The 21,210-nt window shown below is 37.1% G+C and overlaps 1 protein-coding gene across 2 annotated transcripts in view; it reads left to right on the forward strand.

The window, feature by feature from the left end:
• The window catches only part of kctd16b (potassium channel tetramerization domain containing 16b), a 130,230-nt gene that overhangs the window by 73,452 nt on the left and 35,568 nt on the right, over positions 1–21,210 (forward strand). Inside the window, exon 2 of one of the 2 annotated variants that reach the window (XM_038292048.1) lies at positions 16,799–19,801. The exons of the other annotated variant lie outside the window; for it this stretch is intronic. Coding sequence (XP_038147976.1) covers positions 16,799–16,803 — 5 coding nt within the window. The 3' untranslated portion in view covers positions 16,804–19,801. Of the gene's footprint in view, positions 1–16,798; positions 19,802–21,210 lie in introns of those variants that run through there. 2 annotated transcript variants of the gene reach the window in all.

Below are 21,210 nucleotides of genomic sequence, written 5' to 3' on the forward strand. Positions count from 1 at the left end.
AAATAAATTCATCATGATGCTATTCATTGTGGGAAATTAAACCATTTATTTATGAGAAGCGTAGAGACTGACACAGGAGTGGATTTTCACTCCTGTCCCGTCCCACTCCCACAGAAAAAAATTGTGTCCCGTCCCGATCCCGGGCCAGAGTAGAAATCTAAATCCTGTCCCATCCCACTCCTGGTGAAATTACTCCCACTCCCATTCAGAATGACTCCCGATCCTGCAACACTCCCATTCTTGTTGTCTTCAATAAGATTTCTGCCAGTACATTGAATCTGAATTTCTATGAAGGGTCAGTTAAGTTCCTGTTTCTAACTGTAGTAACTGTTGGTTTTCCATTGTTGTTTTTGAGCGCGGGTGAAAAACTCAGAGCGGAAGCACTGTTGGTTTTTGGGTCGTGTAGTTTTTTTTGACTCGCATTATAGTGTAGGCTTCAAGGAAAAAAACTACAAAATGGCGGCGCCAGTACTGGATTTTTTTTTCTTTCTATTTTCTTTCATTTTTTGGCATCGATCCTGGGTTTTTTTTGTTACAACTGGTTTGCTCTCGCTCCCATCTGCTCCCGTTAATGTTTAATCCTGTACCGTCCCAATCACGTGATCGTTACTAATACAGACTTCCATCCCACGGGAATCCCACGGGAATCCCACGGGAATCCCGTGACCCGTGGGATTCCCAAAAAATGTCAGTCTCTATAGAAGCCTAGGAATAGAAAAACTAAACTATGAATCTGAGTCCACCCTGCATATGTGTAAACTTCTCATGATTCACAGCTCCTCCATTTGAATATGTGGGATGACATAAATACGGGTGGTCAAATGCTAGGATAACCTGTTCAGCACAACTAAGGTTAGTTCCAAGGGTTTCAGGCTTATGTTATTTTCAATCATGGGGGGATTTCACAAAGAGGAGACACACCAAGGATGAGGTGAAGAACGCCCAAAAGGGACGGCTTCATGAGGCTTCTTCCAGCAAGCAACATCCCTCAAATAATACTGGTGTCTGTCATCAGCACTGTAGAGTGTCCTGGTTTACTGTCTCTCTGCATGGTTTACCAGCTGCACAATTGTACAGAAGAACTTTACAGCGTCATTAATGCTGCTCGGCAAATAATCAGCTATCTGCTCCAGGCGCTACCAGAATTGCACATTTCCTGCTGTCACAGGAAGGTCAAGAAAGTCCTTCAGGATACATCACAACCAGGACCCACACTGTAATATCTAACATATCTGATTATCTGACATCATTGGGGTAGATGTGTCAGATCCATAAAGACTAAAAATACCAGACTGTGAAACAGTGTTCATTCTTTAACCATCACTATGCTAAAAGCTGCTAGTTTTCACCTGACAAATAGTTTAATCTGCAGGACTGCATCCAAATTTCATTTGAGGATATTTTAATGTGAAAATGATCAATATTCTACTGGATGAAAATCATAAGAGGCTGTTCTGAATCTAAAGGTTTAAGTATACATAAATCTTTAGTTATAGTTATAAAGGAAATTATTAGAGGTAGAATCTGTTTTATTATTGTCAGAATATATTTAGATTAAGGATAATTTCTTGAGTTTTTTTTTTTTTTTTTTTTTTTTTTTACTTTACAAAGGGCACCATACCAATGCGCTCTTTCTTGTAAAATCCTTCATGTAGACCTGATGACAGTATATTTAAAATACACACTATAGTGTCTTTTGGCACAAAAATCCATATGAACATGGAGGTATTTTTTCATTTGAAAAGAGACATCATATTAGTTGTTTTAAGGACTGGCTTCCCGAGTATGGCCTTAGAATTCATAGTATTGTTTTTTTAACATATAAACTTTTGTAAGATCTGAACTTGAAATATCTGCAAGCTTGAGGATGAGAGGAAAATTTGATCATAAGGACATGAGACAAAATCCACCTTTTTCTTGACCTCCAGCTTTAATCATCAGACCGCTCCCATCTCTGACCAGCTGAGCATTGCTAAGAATAATCCCTCCATGAGAGAAACAAGACTCCGGATCATTCCCATCCATCTTTCCATCTAACTCCGTGGCTCTGCTGTCTCCTCCTCAGCACTCTAGTCTGTTACCTGAGCAGCAAAATTATGGATTTGTTTTCATCAGACCTTGCAACCTCCCCTCTGGTTGCGCACTGTGTTGGCCAGACTGAAAATGACATTTAGCCTACAGCTCTCCACCCTGTCTCTGTGAGGTCCACACATGACCTTTAAACTCTGAATCCAACTGGCATATTTACTCTGCTGATACAATACATAGAGAAGAAGGGCAGAGCAGGAGACTGGATGAAAAGGTTTCCAAAGTGCAATAAAATGTGTAATTATTCTGTCTGTTTTTTAGTTGCAGTATACCATGCTTGTTATTTTATGGTGTATTATTTTCAGCATCTTTGGTGGAATCTAAAGATCAGTGGACAAGCAGACAATATGCATTCCAAAACGATTGATGCACATTTCTGCATCTTGTTTAGCAAGGGCGTAGGTTTGATTTGAACTTTGGTAGGGACACTATTGGTCTGGTGTCATTGGTGCTATGCAATATGCATGCCCTTTTTTATGCTCGATGTGAGCATCCGTACTGATAAGAGGAATTCATTGTTAAAAGAGAAAAGCAACATTTTGCTCCATTAATAAAAATGTTATAAGCTCTACACTCATTAGATGCTGTTTATCAATGTTTGAAGTATCACCGGCTCTGATGAATGTGGAATTAGGACTGTTTTCCACTTTGAAAACGGTTTCATTTGAACGACTAAGAGAGAAGGTAAATACAGTATTTTCTTTTGAAGATATAGAATTGTGCAGTTAAACCCCACTCTAATATTTGTACCTACTATTCTCTCTCTGTATCAAGCAAAAATAATACATTCATTAAAATATTAACTTCACTATAAAAGTTGAACATCTGGGCTGTAGTTACTCTGTGTAGCCCACCTCATGTATTTCATCTGGGGCTGAAAAAAATGAATCATATTAATTGATTATTTCAATAATCGTCAACTAATTTAGTAAGTGATTCATCATTAACTGGAGAATAGAGACTTTAAAACATACAGTAATATAAATGTAAAATGTGCCTTTCCCCACAGAGCAACCCACTTAGATCTGTTATTATATAAAAATTGTAAAAATAAAAACAAAAAAATGAAAACAGTAATATCAACTTAATATCGGTAAAAAGGAAACCCTCACATTTTCTTTTTTAGTTGGCTGTGGTGGCTAAGAATCAGAAATGTTGATGGCTTACAGCCTTTATTTGCCCATTTTTCCAGCAGTCTTCAGAACTCCTGGCTGACTCAGAATATTTCGTTTTATAAAAGAAAAAAAAAGGTTTTTGTTTTTTAGTGTACATGATATTCGTTTTTTTTATTGGGACTAGTTTTGTAGCCGAATATTAATTGTAGTAACCGCAGCATTCTAGTGTGAATAAATTTTCAATGTTGTGCTCCAAGCACACGCGGACTAGAAAACAGCCAATCAGAGAGAGAGAAGGCGGAACTTAAGGCAGAACAACCAATGAGAGTTGAGTTAAACAGCGCAGCACAGTTCCATGCGCTGCTGCATGAAAGGGATAGAAGAGACCAGGCAGAGGAGCTGCGAGAGGAAAAGAAGCCACTGCTGCAACAACTACTGCTGTAAATTATAAACATGTTGCTCACATCCAATTATTGGTCGGGACAATTAGGTCGGTTCAAAATTTTGGTAGGGACATGTCCCTATGGTCCCTATGCAAACCTACGCCCATGTTGTTTAGAAACTTCCTTATTGTATTGTAATGTATAACTGTTGATAAATTTAAGAAGCATATCTATGAGCCGGCCTAAAGGAAAATTTTGCCTTTATCCTGTCAAGCCCTTAGGCCTTAGATATTGTTCTTCTATCACTGTTCTGTCTCTGGTTTTCTCTGTGGATTTCAAAGTCCCTTTATGACAATTTTTCAATCCCTAAAGCTTTATTGGCCCAGGCAAGCCAGTGCAAACATAACCCAAACAAATGTTAAAAAGAGATGGGTGGCATCTTTAGTTCCGCTACCTCGAGGTCCCACTCAGCAAAATACCCGTACTGGAAATGTCAGACATGTTCACTGCTCTTCCCTTCTGTGTGTTTATCTTGCTCTCTTAAGAGGCATATTCTAGTTCTCCATTTTTATGCATATCCCACTGGCTGTGGATTTGATGTTTGCACAGCCTGTTTATTCCTTTGATAGGAAAACTTGTCAGTGATGTTTGATCTAAAAGTTTTTTGTCATTCAAGTGTGCAGAATTGAGACATTTGTGATGCAGGTCTTTCCTTCCGGTAATTATATCTTTTTGTTCTGTTCCAGGTTAGCTTTATAGGACTTTGAGAAAAGAAGCTGTAATATCATTTTTTTTCTGCACATAGAGCCTTTAGGTAATTTAATATGGTATATTATAACCTGCAACAACTACTGATGCGTTATATATCAAACCAGACCTATCATCTGTTTGTGATCAGTTTGTGCCAAATCACAAAATACTGCTTTGGTATAATACTTTAATGCTATGATACAGGGGTCTCCAAATCCAGTCATTGAAATCTCCTCTGCTTCAACACAGCTGAATCAAATTAGCAATTATCTTCTCAGCATGCCCTAAAGTAAGGAAAGGGACCTGGTAATGATCCACTCATTTGATTGCAGTTTTCTGGAGCAAGGATGCATCTATAAAATGCAGAGCTGGAGTTGGAGACCTTTGCTAAAATATCTACAGTATGATGACATGGTTTAATCTCTGCTTGCCAATAATGGATTTGGCAACTGGAAGGACCTGGCACCGTATCTTCAACATTCTGAATTTACAGAATTTGAGTACCTTCAACAAAGCTTTTTTCAATCATTTTTTAGAAATGATCATACTTTACTTAAAATGTTAATTTATAAAACCGTTTGTAAAGATTTCCATAATAAAGAAATACTTCTTAACAGTAACATGGAGCAAAATGCCAAAGATAGCGATTCACATTATGATTCATTGTTATATTTTCTTTATTTTTTTTATTTTTATTTTTTATGCATGTGTGTGTGTTTTTTTGTGCGTATGCAAAACCAAAGCTATGAATACTGTAATTTGTAGATACTGTACACATAGTGAAGAGCACATTGGAAACGCATATCAGTTTACTATCTTTAATTTCGACAAATTGAGCTGTCGAAGTGGTAGAGTTCATTGGGATAATTAAAATTTTTAAGTCTGAGATTTAAGATTTAGTTTTTTATTGAAATCAAATAAATGTAGTTTGATTTATGATACATATCCTTCACAGTGACATTATTTTATCCTGCTACTATTGCTACATGTAAGAGTAGAGTAAAATGCTTTCACATGAAGCTACTAAGCAGAGTTGTTTCATGGAGCAATTTGTCCTATTTATTCAGGTAAACCATGCTTAGTGAAATCTGTGTTGCACTGAAACTGTAGCGCACAAGATGGGGAAATAAATCAGCTGAAAAACTGTGCCCAGGAAGTATGGATAAAGGTTCCTATTACTAAGCAACATTAATTATTATAAATGTTTTACTTTTGGTAAGTACATTCTAAATGTTTCTACATTTCTACATTGATCCATAAGATGTTTTTGCACATATAACAATTTCATAGCTCCCCATCAGTGCCCTGGAGTTTAATGTTCACCAAGTGGTAGAGCTCTTTATTGTTATTCCATTTTTTTATGTCACTACTTTTTTTAGATAGAAAGCCAGGGTAATTTAATGACATTTAACATTTTGGAATGAAGTAATTCAGAAAAATTAAGGTTAACTCACTTTGACATCATTCATGGATTTGTGGCAATGGGCAGGAAAGTTTTATTGGATTTCTAATGTTTCATGTTAAAAACATGCAACCTTTGCAGAATCTGGCCTGATACCAAAATGCCAAATGCTAAAGATGGTAGCAATTAAAATATTTATTGTTTTTCTTTTACTTGACCAGCATTTCTCAAAGCCAACTAATAATCATATCAGTGGCAAATCAGTTATTGCTACAGTAACTTAACATTTTCTTTCATGTCTAAGTTATGTACTAGCAAATAACTTCATAATATACACTGAGGGAAAACAGTTCAACAGTATGTAGTAGCAACACTTTTTACCATTTTCTTTCGAAATTTATCTAGTAGCAGCACTGGTATTTATTTATAGGGCTTTTACAGAGAAAGAACAAAAGGAAAAAAGGAGACAGATTTGCAGGAAAGGTTCCAATGTTGGGAATCAGACCGCTGGCAGAAACATTGAGGACAAATAACCTACATATATATGGTATTGCTCGACCACCCTGCTTCAAAGCACCACATTTTGCCATTTGATACATCATTTATTGCAACAATAAAATGCCCATGTTTATGTACTCTCAGTTTCTTCTCTCTAAATGATCCTGCCGCATGCCTCTTTTATCCTGCTCCTAACATTGAAATATGTTGAATAAGAGTTTGAAGACACATGATACTTTGCTTTCTTTAGTCTAGAAGCCCTGTCAGTTCCATTTGGAGATCCGCAATGCATGAACAGAAGAGGCCCTAGACAACCTAAATGTAGAGTCCACAAATTCTGATCATAGTAGTGTTTAAGAGTTTTTTTTTTAAAGATAAATTGATGTTGCAGGAATGGGAACTAACTGGGGCTGGAATCACTATTACAACAATCAAATATGCATATAGATGATTTCATTTTTCTTATCAGTTTTATGTATTACTACTTTTGTCAATTTCATTTTATTTTACTGTCAGCTGATTTTTTTTCTGTATTTAACAGAAGGGTATGTAAACCTTTAAGCACAACTGTATATGACCTCAACTTGTTACAACAGAATGAAAGTACACCAAAATCACACGATGCAGTGGCTACACTGTGTTATGCTCAGATTCCACATCCTCTGCTCCTGTCTGTGTCAGGTCGGCTGCAGACTTCTGTAAGTCGGTGTAAGGCAACATCTACTACATCCCTGGTACATGGTCAAGCTCAGTTCCAAGTTCTTTGAAGAGTGAAGAGAGCATGTGTGAGAGGTCCAGCAGGAGCCGAGCGGAATCGAAGCAGAAGAGATAATTGGAGATGCTCCATATTTGGACAGGGAAAGACAGAGAGCTCATCTGTGGACATTGACGTTTGGTTAGGTGATGAATAATATGGAACTATTCTCATTAATTAACATAACGTAGTTGCTCTGTCAGGTGGAAGTGAGCGTACATGAGCGTAGTGGAGCAGAAATGGAGGATATGGAATTTGCGGGTAATGGTGGTAAGTCAAAAATGACTGGTATGAAGACAATGAACTAGTTGAATGTTCACTGATTACAATGTCAGAAACAAAACATTGTCTTTCAAACCTGAAATGGTGCATATAGTACTTACCTTTTACAAGGTACATGCAGCAAATGCATCTGTTTGTCATCATGCAAATATTAAACAACTGATCACTTAAGTTTTCATCCATTTTTTTAATATCCCCCAAAAAACCATTTAAAATCTGTAAGCCTATATCAACGAATTGCAACTCCAATTACATGAACCCTGATATCTAGATTTGCAGTCAACTAGCTCAAAAGGACCCTTGCTGTGATTCCACTCTGCTCTTGTACACTCACTCCCTCCTCCCCGACTGAGTATTTGCTTTTTCCATTAATCGCATCTAAAAAAAAATACAATGAAGAGGGTCAAGTGCCTCCTAAAATAAATCTTACAATTCACTCTTCCTATCTGGTAATTTATCAGTAGGGAACTAAGAAAAACAGATAAAGGTCACTGATCTAAACATAAGAAGAAGTAGAAAAAAACATAAGAAATGAAGAAAAATACAGAGCCAAGAATGGAAAATGGTAGCATAATAAAGAAAACAGGGAGGAATTCACAGAGGGGCTATAAGAGCTGCATGCCTCATTGAACTGCCAGAAGCAAACCTGCAGGTGTGACATCCAAAGATTCACTATTAATGCTGCAACCCTGCCTCCCTAAGTCTACTGATATCTACTTGCAGCTAGCATATTGAGGTCAAGGCAGCTGTTTTGCTGGCAGCAGAGGTTGCACTTATGGCCACACTCCAGATCCTCTGGGCTACAGATGATCCCAGAGCCCAATGCTTGGCAGGAGGAGTAGAGAGGTATGGCAGAAAGACGAATTCACAGTGACAGACTTAAGCAGTGGCCTTGCTTCTTATCGCTCAAACACAAATACTCTAAAACCACACAAAGAGAGAATTCTGTTCTATTTTCTTTCATTGATGCTTTTATACCGTGGGCTACTGTTTAACGAGAATAAGTTTTCAAAATTGATGACTTAGAAATAATACTTGTGCTATAAATGTTAACATCGTATCTTATTTGCTTTTAAATAGATGACCAGGAGATGAGCATTAATTTTCTTACTGGTATCACAGTATATTAAGAGTAAATCAAACTATAAAACAGCAATATTCTGCACAACCCTTCTTTTTGTTCTGATTACTAACATGATGCCTGTTTTTGCCACAGCCTATAATAATCATACTGATGGCTCTTGTCCACATAGTGCATGCAGTGGTTTGTGTAATGTCGGCTTAGGCATGCTAAAATCAGTGAGGAGAAGAGAATATTTAAGCTCATATAGTTCAGTTTGCTTTACTAAACATTTTGATGCTTCTACAGTAGTTAAAGGAATAGTACACCCAAAACATGATTAGCCTTCATTTTCTACTCACCCCCATGCTGAACAACACTCTGGAGTACTTTTTTGATATCTCAAATGCATCTGGAGATCTGGGAGGCTTCAGGACGCTACGGAAGCTGGCAGACCAAACCAGATGAAAGTGCGCATTCAGCGTCTGCTCTGCCGATAATGCAAGCGTAGAAGAAGAAATGTGCTGTTTACCTGTGCAAAGAAAGAAACAACGAAAGAAAAATGTCTGAGGACTTCAGTGTTGAGGAAGAGCAGGAGTTCTTTGCCGAGCTGAATGCGCACTTTCATCTGGTTTGGTCTGCCGCGGTTTCCGTAGACTCGTGAACGAGCTTTTAGGAAATCCTATACACTACTGTTTATGCTCTAAAAACATTCTAAATGACTTCGTTTCGAGTAAATTCTGGATGCTACCCACTCAGGACACTTGGAATACATTGGACGAGCAGTATGGAGGAATATTGACACGTTTTTGTGGACTTTTATGGATCTTTCTGTCTCGGGCACCATAGACCTCCATTATTTGAATGTCAGCAGACAGCAAGAAGCCTCCCAGATCTCCAGATGCATTTGAGATATCAAAAAAGTACTCCAGAGTGTTGTTCAGCATGGGGGTGAGTAGAAAATGAAGGCTAATCATGTTTTGGGTGTACTATTCCTTTAAGACAGGACATGTTTGATATGGCTCTTCCAGCAGGTCTTGTAGTTAACAAGCCTACAATTTTATCTAATTTTCTCATTCCACCTTAACACTATCTAGTTTGACTTTCACATCTATATTTCCTTTTTAATTTCCTGATTAGTTTATTGTGATCATGTGTCAAATGCTTTTTTAGAAGCAAAAACTGATATTTTTTTAGAGCAGGTGATTTCCTCGATTAAATCCAGGCCTGCCAGAGCTGCAGATCACTGAGATGTAAATCCATACCGAAGCAGAGAAATATTCCTATAGTATTTTGATTTGTTTCTACTTCCAGTCCAGCCACGTCAATTTCCATCTGGATTATTGCAATTCTCTCTTCTTCGGTCACCCTCTTTAACTGAATTTAGCTGCCCGCATCAGAGCTCGAACCCCCTCCATCCACCACATCACCCCTGTCCTCCAACAGCTCCACTGCCTCTCGGTTCTGTTCCGTATTCATTTCAAAATTCTCCTGCTAACATTCAAGTCCATCCACATCCTCGCTCCACCATATCTGTCTGACCTTATCCATGTTCCCACTCCCTCCCGCTCCCTCAGATCCTCTACCTCCATACACCTGTCTGTCTCCTCCGCCAATCTCAGTACCATGGGGAGCAGATCATTCAGCCACTCTGCTCCCTATCTCTGGAATTCTTACCATCCCATCTCAGAAACATCGACTTACTTCCACATTTCAAATCCCAACTCAAAACACATCTGTTTAAGTCTGCCTTCTCTATATGAGGCCTGTCGATACTGCCATTGCCTCTGTCTATTTGATTTATTTTTATTGTCGTTTCTTTTAATCCATGTTTCTGTACCTTTGTATGATGTCCTTGAGTGTGAGAAAGGCACCTTCAAATAAAAAGGATTATCAATACTATTATTATTATTATTATATATAACTAATTTTTGCTTGAATGAGGCTTTAAAACATTTATACATTTGCTTTGTTTGTTTTATTTCTATTCTTTTAAGGAAATACACTTCTGTTATGACTTCACAGAGGAGATTGTGGGTGTTCTCCGTCTAAAAGCATTTCGCACTGTGTCCATCACCCAACAAAAATGCCACACAAATGTGGCAGCTTGGCATCTCATACAGAAGGGCAATAAAGCCACTGGCAGCACTTCTGTCATTGTCTCCCGGGCTGCAAATAATAATTGGTCTGAAACACTTGAATCTGTCTAGATTTAAAATCTTACTATGTGTGCCTGATACAACAGAGTTGTGATGTATCAGAGCATACAGTACGCCTAATTTCTCCTTTTGTTTCCCATTTCTTTGAAGCTTTATATGTACCTCTTTAATAATAAAGGAGAACAGAACTGCTATACTAGTGTTGAAGGTCTTTTTGTTGTAATGCAGAGGAAAAGCAGGTAAATGGAATTATAGATGGAGACTTGTTTTACCAACAACGTCATGATATATTGAAAAAATGTGTCAGGGGCCAAACAGCAGGTCAAATAGTAAGCCAGGTGGTGCCTCTTTTATGGTTCCATCAATCTGCACCCACTTCCTTTGTATGACTTTTCGATTTGATATGAGATAATGTATCAAGTCATTTTTTTAAATCAAAGAGTTCAAGCCCAAGTCAAGTTTTAAAGCCACATGACGTCAGTCCGCAATTATACAGTTTTCTTCAAACACAAAGAAAAGAGGCCTTTTAAAATCCCATGCTGTGCTCTCTAGCAAGCATGTGTCTATAACTTAAACCCCTAACTCATGTCATTCCTCCTCTGGAGTGTAAAGAGAACCAAAGCCTATAAGTTAAATGCACTGGACAATGATAACGATCGTCTACAACGCTCTTTTTATTCTCATGAAGTGCTTTCAGCATAAAACCTTGGGTAACATTGTATCTCCATTAAACACCACATGATACTGTTGTAGAGCCATCTGCTCCATTCTACCATAGAAATAAGTTGTAAGAATTGACAAGGGTGAAATTTACAACTTGGCAGGAAAATACTGTACTGTTACAAGGACACAGTAATCAATATTGATCCTGCACCCAAATCATGTATTAGGCCTAAGTAAACAATGGCTGAAATGATTCATTTACTGCAAGATCAAATAACAATACTCTCAATGCTAGAGTTTCAGCCTATTTCTAACATTTTGAATCTCTATTGCTTATTTGTAAAATAAAACCACATAATATAGATTAAAGCATCCTTTAAAACCATAGTAAAATATTTGCTAAGGAGGAAATGAAATTTATGTGTCAGTAAAAATGTCAATGCCTACTGTAACCAAGAATATAAAAAAAAGTGTTTATGCTTTCTTTCCCATTTTGAGTCAGCAGTTTGAATATATCTACACATAAATCCATCATATGCATGTTAGAGATTGATGGACTTTATTAAAGCATTTATTAAAGCAAACAAAGCTATTATAATAGTTCGGAGCTGAATGCAACATTCTTTTAACAGCCAAAAACAAGAAAAAAAAAAGATAGTTCCGCATTATTAATGAAATGAGCAACTTGGGAATATGGTAATACTTTTCTCAGACGCATGAATATGAATTGAAATAAATTCCAGAAAGACTTTATTTTTAAGGGCATATTTTAAAATATGCCCTTATTCAGCACTAAGTTCATCCTTTGCATTAAGATAATATTATTTTATAGAATTAATGAATTTGCAATTAAGAAAAGGTGCAAGGATTGGATTTTATTGTGAAATTTCTAAACTTATTGTTGTCAAAATGTTATATACTGGCTCCAACTTGTCCATACAATCACATAAAAAATATGGTCAAAGTCAGTGGCTAAGTTTTTTACAAATCTACAAATTTATTTATTTACAAATCATAAACTTTACAATCATCAACATGGTCCTTAACTGGCATGATTCAATCTTAATACTTTCAGTTCCTTTTTTAAAAGGTCTTTTGCATTGGTTGGTATTGTTGTACACACCTACCTCTTTCCCTTGCCCCTGAGGGCTCACACGGGTAGGGGCTGAAAGGTAACTCTTATGATTAGTGACATCCCTTAAAAGAATGCATGTTATCAGTATTTCTCCCTGACAAGGTGTTGTCGGATATCTGGAGAAATCGTGGTGATCTCCCGCTTAATGGAGAAATTTAACAAAAAAGTAGATCTTCAATGCCTTGAAATACTGGTGGATCAGTTTATGGTATGCAGGACGTAATGGAGAACATTTGAGATATGACAACACTATTTTTTGTGTTGTCTTGCACTCATTGAAAGTTTTATTTATGACATTATCTAAACAAGTTTTGCAGATAAGCCTGACTTACACAAATTACTTGCTGATGGATTACATCAGTGGATCATGTCCAAAAACCTGAAGTTCAACTAATTCTAGCATGGACATTTGTTTTAAATGTGCTCTTGAAAAATCTTTGTCTGAAGGGTTATAGAGACACATGAACACGCAGTGGGATCCATCCTAAGATGATCCTGTTTTATCCATTTTATGCCAAATCAGCTATGGTAGTGAAAAAGAAAACACCTAGAAAACAAAAGTGCTTATGCAGGAGTGAAAGTAAGCAGGAAAAGTTGCTAGTAAGACTTTGGGGCACTATGCATTACCTTGAAGAGCAGCATCCTGCTTTAATATACTGCACTATTTGTTACTACAACTTAAATGCACAAATACCAATCTGAGTGTGCAGTGAGACTGATAAGCAACTTTAAAACCTCACAAACACCCATTCAGTAAGTGTCTCAAGCATGATAAACGCCTCTCTGCCAACTGTACTTTGTTCACAACTACATACCAGTCCTGCGCTCTGCCTGCTCATTGATTTCTCAACATCATCCATGTGTTCACATCATCAGAGTTCATATTGAACAATGCCATCAGTCAATTGTAAAAATGACTTTACCTTTTTACCTGTAACCTTCAGCGTTGTATTTCTTGCTCAGAAAATTTGATGCAAAATATTATTTAATTTCTATCAGGGGAATCCCTATACTGTATTTAGAATTTATATTTAATTGTTTTATTGTAGATTTTTAGATAAAGATCCAGATTGTTTCAATATTTTTTTCTTACTGTTACTCTATTTCTATCCATCCATCTAGAATGTAAAGCACAATAAATAGGGCTGTGTAATATGGCTGAAGAACCCGAACTCCAGGATGAATTTATAGTGGCCTAGCAGTACAGGAAGTGAGCCGTCAAAATAATCTTTCTGAAATCCGGGATACAGATGTCATGGTTCAACCTGTTATAACTATTAAAGTTTAGTTTTTAATAATCAAGAGCTCACTGCTGATCTTTTCTGTAATTTGTTTTTAACATAGATTCCTGCAGGTGCTGCACCAAAGTTAAACATTAGTTATTAAAAAGATTGCTGTTCAAGGTAAGCCATAATGCCAGTAAACTATTTCTCATCTACTTCTATAAAGGGCTTAATTAAAGGTGACAGGACATTTACTATTAAAAAATAAGTGGATAGAAAAGAGGCAAATGTTGGTATTGTACAATATTTTGAAGATAAAGACTGTCTGTGCATTTTCACTTTGAATTAATCATCAAATATTATGTAAGCCCCAAATATTTATATTTTACAGTATACTTATCCTTGAATTATCAAAATGGAAAATCTAAATGTTTAAAATCTAAAATACATAAGTGCAACCCAGCTCTGATTTATATATTTATCTATATCCCAAAAAAAAAAAAAAATCAAAAAAGTATATGGTGTTAGAAAAAAATATGAGCAAATATTTTATTTTTGTATGGAACTAGTAAGAATTTAAAATTAATTTTATCCCTGGGCTTCATTATGAAGTCTTAAATTTGGAATCACCAGTGTCACGTCCCACAGTATACTAAGTTTACAGCAACCAACCCTTCGAGTTGTTAAATGTGATTCCAGTTAATAAAACTACACTGATATTGAATTTATTTCATAGTACAATTTATGACTATTTTGATGGACATACCTGAGATTATCTCAGTGGACTTTTGGATCCATATATCCATTGTACATCCCTCAGGTTCTGTGACCTTCGCTTGCTGATGCTGATAAAACGAAACCAAAAGAGCAAAAAGCCTTCTGATCAGTAGGCTAGCAGAGTCTTTCATTCTATTCATTAAGACTTGGGATCATTATTCTCTTTTTTTACGTTGTCTGTTTCAAAATCTAGTAAAAATCATATTGCTTTATTTTGGCCATGTATTAATTAGTCATTTATTGCAAGAGGTTGTTGGCTCCAATAAGCACTATGTGATTTTATAAACTCAATTGTCTCAGTGAAACATGTACAGTATTGATTATTAATTACAAATTTATGGATGTTTTCAAACCTGTTTTTCTGTTTATGTTGATGTTTTTCACCATAGCAAGATATTTAACATATTACAATATAATAGTGAAAAAAAATTATTACAGAAAATGTGGGTTTACAGAAAAGTGTGCTTATTACCAAATCCATACAGCAAGCATTATCTGAACACATATTTCAATATATGCAATATGACTGTAAAAAAAAAGACAAAAAATTGTCATCAAACTAATTGTCACTTCTTCAAACGGTAACTTTTACTTACACTCCATTCTTTAACTACATTTTTACATTTTCACACCAGCTCTCTTCTTCAGACTCTTGCTGCACCATACATTCTGTTTAATGTCAATAACATTATAGACACATGCTTCCTCAATTTCTCCCCACTGTTTTCAAGACTCTGTAGTCGCTAAAATGAACTTAACATTTGCATTCCTCATATGTGGTCTTTGAAAATCACTCTGCATACAGCACAGGCTATGGCAATAAAAAAAAAGAATGAAACAAAAATATTCTCTGTCAGTTCTTTTGTAAGAATTAGTCTAAAGTGGTGTAGCGAGCTGTTGGATGGAGGGGAGCCTTTAAGTTGTGTTTTTCCAGTTAATTAGAATTCTGTCTAAATATTTGCATTAAGTTTAAACATGGTGCTGTGTTGCATAATTTATCTGAGTTGCAGAGAACCTTTAACACAGTGACAAAGCCTGTCTTTTGAAAATATGAAGAAATAAGTTGTTTTTCCAAAAAATGTCCATTTTGTTTATGTTACAAAATATAACTATAAATTAGTCAAATTTTCTTTAGTGTACATATCTATCTATCTATCTATCTATCTATCTATCTATCTATCTATCTATCTATCTATCTATCTATCTATCTATCTATCTATCTATCTATCTATCTATCTATCTATCTATCTATCTATCTATCTATCTATCTATCTATCTATCTATCTATCTATCTATCTATCTATCTATCTATCTATCTATCTATCTATCTATCTATCTATCTATCTATCTATCTATCTATCTATCTATCTATCTATCTATCTATCTATCTATCTATCTATCTATCTATCTATCTATCTATCTATCTATCTATCTATCTATCTATCTATCTATCTATCTATCTAAATAAACACTTGCTTGTTTGTGCAAGTTTATATACCTCTGATGGTAAAATATTAAATCTTTGGACTATCGTCAAACTGACAAACATTGCAGTAAGATGCATCTACTCGTAAAAACAAAACTCATGACCTGACTGACTGATAGCTGGATTTGCTTGTTTCACAGTTTAAAAATATTAAATTACACAGATGCTCTACAAAAAGTCACTTTACTTTATAAACTACTGCATGTTAGATGTTTTTTTCTGGTCTTGTAATATCCTGCTTTTCCACCTTCTGTTTGTTACTGGAACAAACAGAGCCTGTAATGTCACACTATTTGTGATCTGCACTTGCAAGGTTCATTATATAGTGCTACAGAACACACATGGACAGATTTTCAATACTCCTGGTTTAATGAAAGAAAGACATACAGCCATCACAGAAATAAAAAAAAAGTGACATAAGTCATACTTATATGAAATCCTGTGAATATAAACCAATGAAAACCAAACATTGTTTTTCAACCATAACATGATGATTTTAAAAAGTAAACTCATTATACAAGCCTGGAAAAAAACGCCGGTACCCCTAGAAAAGACAGAACATTATGTTTGAAAAAGGCAGGTTAAATAAAGGTGTGTCCACTTATTAGCATTGGTACAATCTTGTAATTAGTCAGTCACTGTCAAATGTAATCACTGTTGATGATATGTCGTCTAACATACTCAACATGGACCAGATGAAGCAAAGGAAAGAGTTGTCTCTGTAGATTAGAGAGAAATTTCCAGAGAAGCTGTCAGGATTCTGGAGTCTAGCTCCATCTTGGGGCTGCCTTCTGATCTTTTCCTACGGGCGTTTTCTGGAGCAGGCTGGTGAGGAGCGAAGGTTTTTCTCATCCATGCTCATTTTCAGAGATGCTTTTAATGAGCTCACTACCAGCACTTCAACGCCAAAGTATTAATCCTCGTGGTAGGACTCAGCCAACCTCTAGTCTCCTGCGTTCCTTGACCTACTCCCTTGCATTCCTCTGAAACTCGACTAATTATTTTTCTGTCCTGATCTCCTAGGTTGATTCCAAGTTATTCTTTTCCTGAGATGTTCCATGGTTCACCTTCACTCCAAACTCCAACCCTCTGGTCTACCATTGTGGTACCTGCTCAGCCCGAACCCTGCCCACCCTTCTCACCTCTGCCACTCAGCTTCAGAAAACCTGGATTACTCCTGGAGAAAACACATTCTGCCACCAGCTTTCATGAACCTGTGTCTCATCCTAGGATCTTCATCCCCCTAGGTTCATCTCCTGAAAGCAAATATTCTTCTTTTTACCAATAAGGAATAAAATCTATTACCTTTTCAACCCCTCATCTACAAAATAAAGAACATTGGTGTGTTTTCGAGAGAGCTGACATGTCCCAAGCCCCATAAGGTTTCGTTCATGGTTCTGTCTCCAGATCTCCACATCTCCCTAAAAAATAAACATTCTTAAACATGTCTTCTGCCTCTTGAAGTGTGTTCTACATGTGGGTCAGATCTCTGCCTAGATCATGACAGAACACTCTGGCCATTTAGACCCACTAAGGAGAGCACTTTCAGTTCAGAAGTTTGTTCAAAGAATTCATTGTGGAATTTAAAATGGTCTTTACTACTGAAGCCACCAGAAAAGAATACCTCATCCTTTATGGGCACCTAAACAAGCAAATAGGCCTGTATTAGATTTCCAAATAGAGTTTGAAACCTTAGCTGTGGCTTCAGGCTTGGACACTTGTGCATTAAAGGCTGCCTTCTTTCAAGCTCTGGATGAATCTTTAAAAGATGAAATGGCTCCTCTAAAAGAACCACAAACTCTATACAGCTAATCTCCTTAATCATTCAACTAGATAATGGCATCAGACGAAGAAGAAGAGCCCAACTCGAGAGAGCCCCATGAGAGTTAGTACTCCAGCAGCACCTGCTATTTCCACATCTCCTATTTCTTCTGCATCCTCTGAATCTGAACCGATGCAAACTGGTTGAACACGTTTATCCCTCGAGGAAAGCCTGTGATATAGAGGTCAGAAACAGGGCCTTTATTCTGGAGCATCCAATCACTTCATACCCTCATGTCCAGTTTGGCGAAAAGAGAGTGTCTGTCGATGATGATAGGGAAACTGATGGACCAATCCATACATACAGATTCCCTACACCTTTCTCTGCCTGCTACCATTCTTCAAAATGAAGATAATTTCAGTCTTTCAGTCCTTGTGGACTCTGGATGTGACAGAATGTTTTTGATTTGAGTTTGTGTCTCAAACCCAAATCGAGATGGAACCACCAGCTACTACCCTGCATGTCTTTTCTTTGGATAGAAAAGATCTCCCAGAGTAACACAGCAAACTGGACCTGGTGGAACTTATTATTTTTGGTAATCACAGAGAAAGAATAATTTTCTATGTCTTTCCAATCAGGTAGTCATTGCTGGTTCTAGATTTCAACAGGCTACGACTTAACAAACCCCAAATAAACTGGTAAGACTTAAGAATTGATTCATGGTCTACTAACTGCCACTTATCTTGTCTGCAGTCAGCTGTGTCTCCATGACAGGCTAGAACCTACATCTAGGGAATCTGAGTCAGGTGACTTATACCTACAGTAGTACCAGACAAGTGTTGTGAATTGGAGCTATATAAATAAACTGAGTTAAATTGAATTGAGTATTACAACCTCAGACAAAGCTTCAACAAAGGCAAAGTACAGTCATTACCACCTCATCAGCCCTATGACTGTGCCATCGATCTGCTTGCAGCGGCTGCGTAACCTTATAGCCTTCTTTACATTACCCGGTCCGAACGACAGGCCATTGGAAATAATAACAATGAATCTCTTGCAGCAGGGATAATCCGACCCTCCTGCTCTCCACTAGAGGCAGGATTGTTCTTTCTATGCAAGAAAGGTGGATCTCTACATCCCTGTATAAATTACAGAGGTTTGTACCAGATCACCATCGTAAATAAGTACCTTCTTCCTTTGATCATCTCAGCTTTCAGCCCTGTACAAGAATCCACTGTTTTTACTAAACTAGATCTACGTAATTCCCATCATCTCATCAGGATTCGTCAAGGAGACTAGTGGAAAACAGCTTTTAAGACCCCTGTTGATCACTGGTTACTTGTCATTTGTCTGCTTTAGCTATGCTCCTGATGTTTTCCAGGTTGTAGTTGATGATGTCCTGGGAGATTTTTTGAACATCTTTGTCTTTGTCTACGTCAATGACATCTTAGTCTATCCAAAGAATCTTGCTGAACACCATCACCATGTCCGACTAGTCCTCCAGCTTCTACTTCCCAAGCACCTATCCTAACTCTTCCTGATCCCACCGGGCAATTTCCCTTGAAATGGTCTCTGATATTGGGGTTGGGGCTGTTGTCTTACAACAGTTCGATCAGGACAACAAGCTTCACCCCTGTGCTTTGTTTTCCCTACAGTATGCTTCACTGCCACAGAAAGAAATTACCACGTTGTAGAGTGAGAACTGCTAGACATTAAATTTCTGCTGGAAGAATATCATCAGTCTCTCCGAGCTCCAATCTGCTAAACAAACTTCTTAACCCCTGACAGTCCCTGTGGTCCCTATTCTTCTCTTTATCCACAACATGCACCCGATGATTCTGATCCTAAGCCAGCACCTATTCTGCCACCCCGTTGCACCATTGGTTCCCTCTCTTGGGACATAGAATAAGTCATCTCCCCAGCCCAACAAACTGAGCTACAGTACAGCCACATCTTATTCCCTGTTTTCACTCCTAAGAATTCTATGTTCATCTTAATATGAGCCTTACCTTTGCTCTGATAAGTCATTGTTTCTGGTAACCATTTATCCATAAAGATGTTTGGGAATATGTATCAGCCTATGCCGATTGTGCCCTGATCTCCTGAGACGTTCCATGTTTCTCCTTCACTCCAGCCCTGTGATCTTCCATCATAGTACCTGCTCAGCCCGAACCCTCCTCACCTCCTCCACCTCCGCTGCTCACCTTCGTAAAGCCTGAATTACTCCTTGAGAAAGCACATTCTGCTACCAGCTTACAGGAACCAGCTTCTGGTGGATTCTGCTCATCTCATAAAATCTTCTTTTTTACCAGTAAGGGATAACTTCTATTACTTATTCACTCTCCCACCTCAACAGAAAAAAACCTTTACTGTGTTTCCAAGAGCTTTAAAATACTTTGAAAATAAGCATTTTTAAAAATCCTGAAGAATAGCAAAACTACAAACCACACAACCAACAGCTCCAATTTCCTGGCAAAATGTTTATTGTCATACATTTTATTTATTATGACTTCAGATTCATGTTATTCAGGAGCATTGTGTATTTTGTTTTCATTTAACAAGGGGAAACCAGCTACTACCTGGCTTCACCGAATGATGTCAATTATAGGATACCTACACCAGTAAACTCCATATACAGTATTGAAACATTTCTACAACCCCCCGGAATAAGACTTCCAATGATGATGGCAATATATGAGGTGTCAGAGTTCTAGGGAAAATGATTTTCAGGTACTTTCTTTATATTACTCTTTTCATATGGAAACAGAGCGTAATCTGTCTACAATTATTTTAAAATGTCAAAATATATATTGAAGTGACTCACATGGTAATGGGCAGTATAGTGGAAACTGGACAACAAATGATAAAGAAAGACTTATATGTCAATGGTAGAGTTTCAGTAAATAGATATTTCAGTATGTACCAGGTTATTTAACAAAAAGTCTGATTGTAAAGTGACAGTACTTAAGGTCGTTAATTTGATAAGGGGATTTTCAACTTGACTAGTTGACTTATCTAAATCTTCAGAGCAACCTTCTAAAGAGACTGTTGTATTGTATTTTTGATGAATATGCATCCTTATACCCATATTTTGAAACAACAATTGTTGTGATTACCTTCCAAATCCAGAGATTTTAGTCTGAAACCACAAGTCAATTAAAGTGCATCTTACCTTTATAGAACAATGAAACGCAGTAACTTTTCACATTTCTGTCTTGCACATTATGTGTTATGCTGTTCTATAAGTGGTTCCCTAACCTGTGTTCCACACTTCAGCTGTTATTGAAGTAGGACAGTAATACATTAAAAGAGGTTCAAAGATATGTCAACAGAGGGAGCTGGAGCATATTAATGTCAAACTAAATCTTCCACTGACTGACCTAAGAAATAGCATTAAGTACTGAGAGTCGGGGACATGAACCTGGCTTTTGGAGAAATCTTCTTGTCTTCCCCACTTAATGTACAAGTGCAAAGTGAGTGTGTTGAAGAGTCCTCTGAGATTGCATATTTTGCTTTGTCACAATAGGCTCCTGTCCACACATGAACACAAGCACTCCCTCCTCCTCTCTTTATCTCTCGATTGATTGCTCTAATCAGTGGGATGCAGTCAAGCTCTGTGAGAGTCGCACACTATTTTCCACTTTACTAACCCATGAAGGGTAGGAATACTCCC

Source organism: Cyprinodon tularosa, unplaced genomic scaffold, assembly GCF_016077235.1.
Source record: "Cyprinodon tularosa strain WSP-4 unplaced genomic scaffold, ASM1607723v1 ctg307, whole genome shotgun sequence".
Taxonomy (NCBI): domain Eukaryota; kingdom Metazoa; phylum Chordata; class Actinopteri; order Cyprinodontiformes; family Cyprinodontidae; genus Cyprinodon; species Cyprinodon tularosa.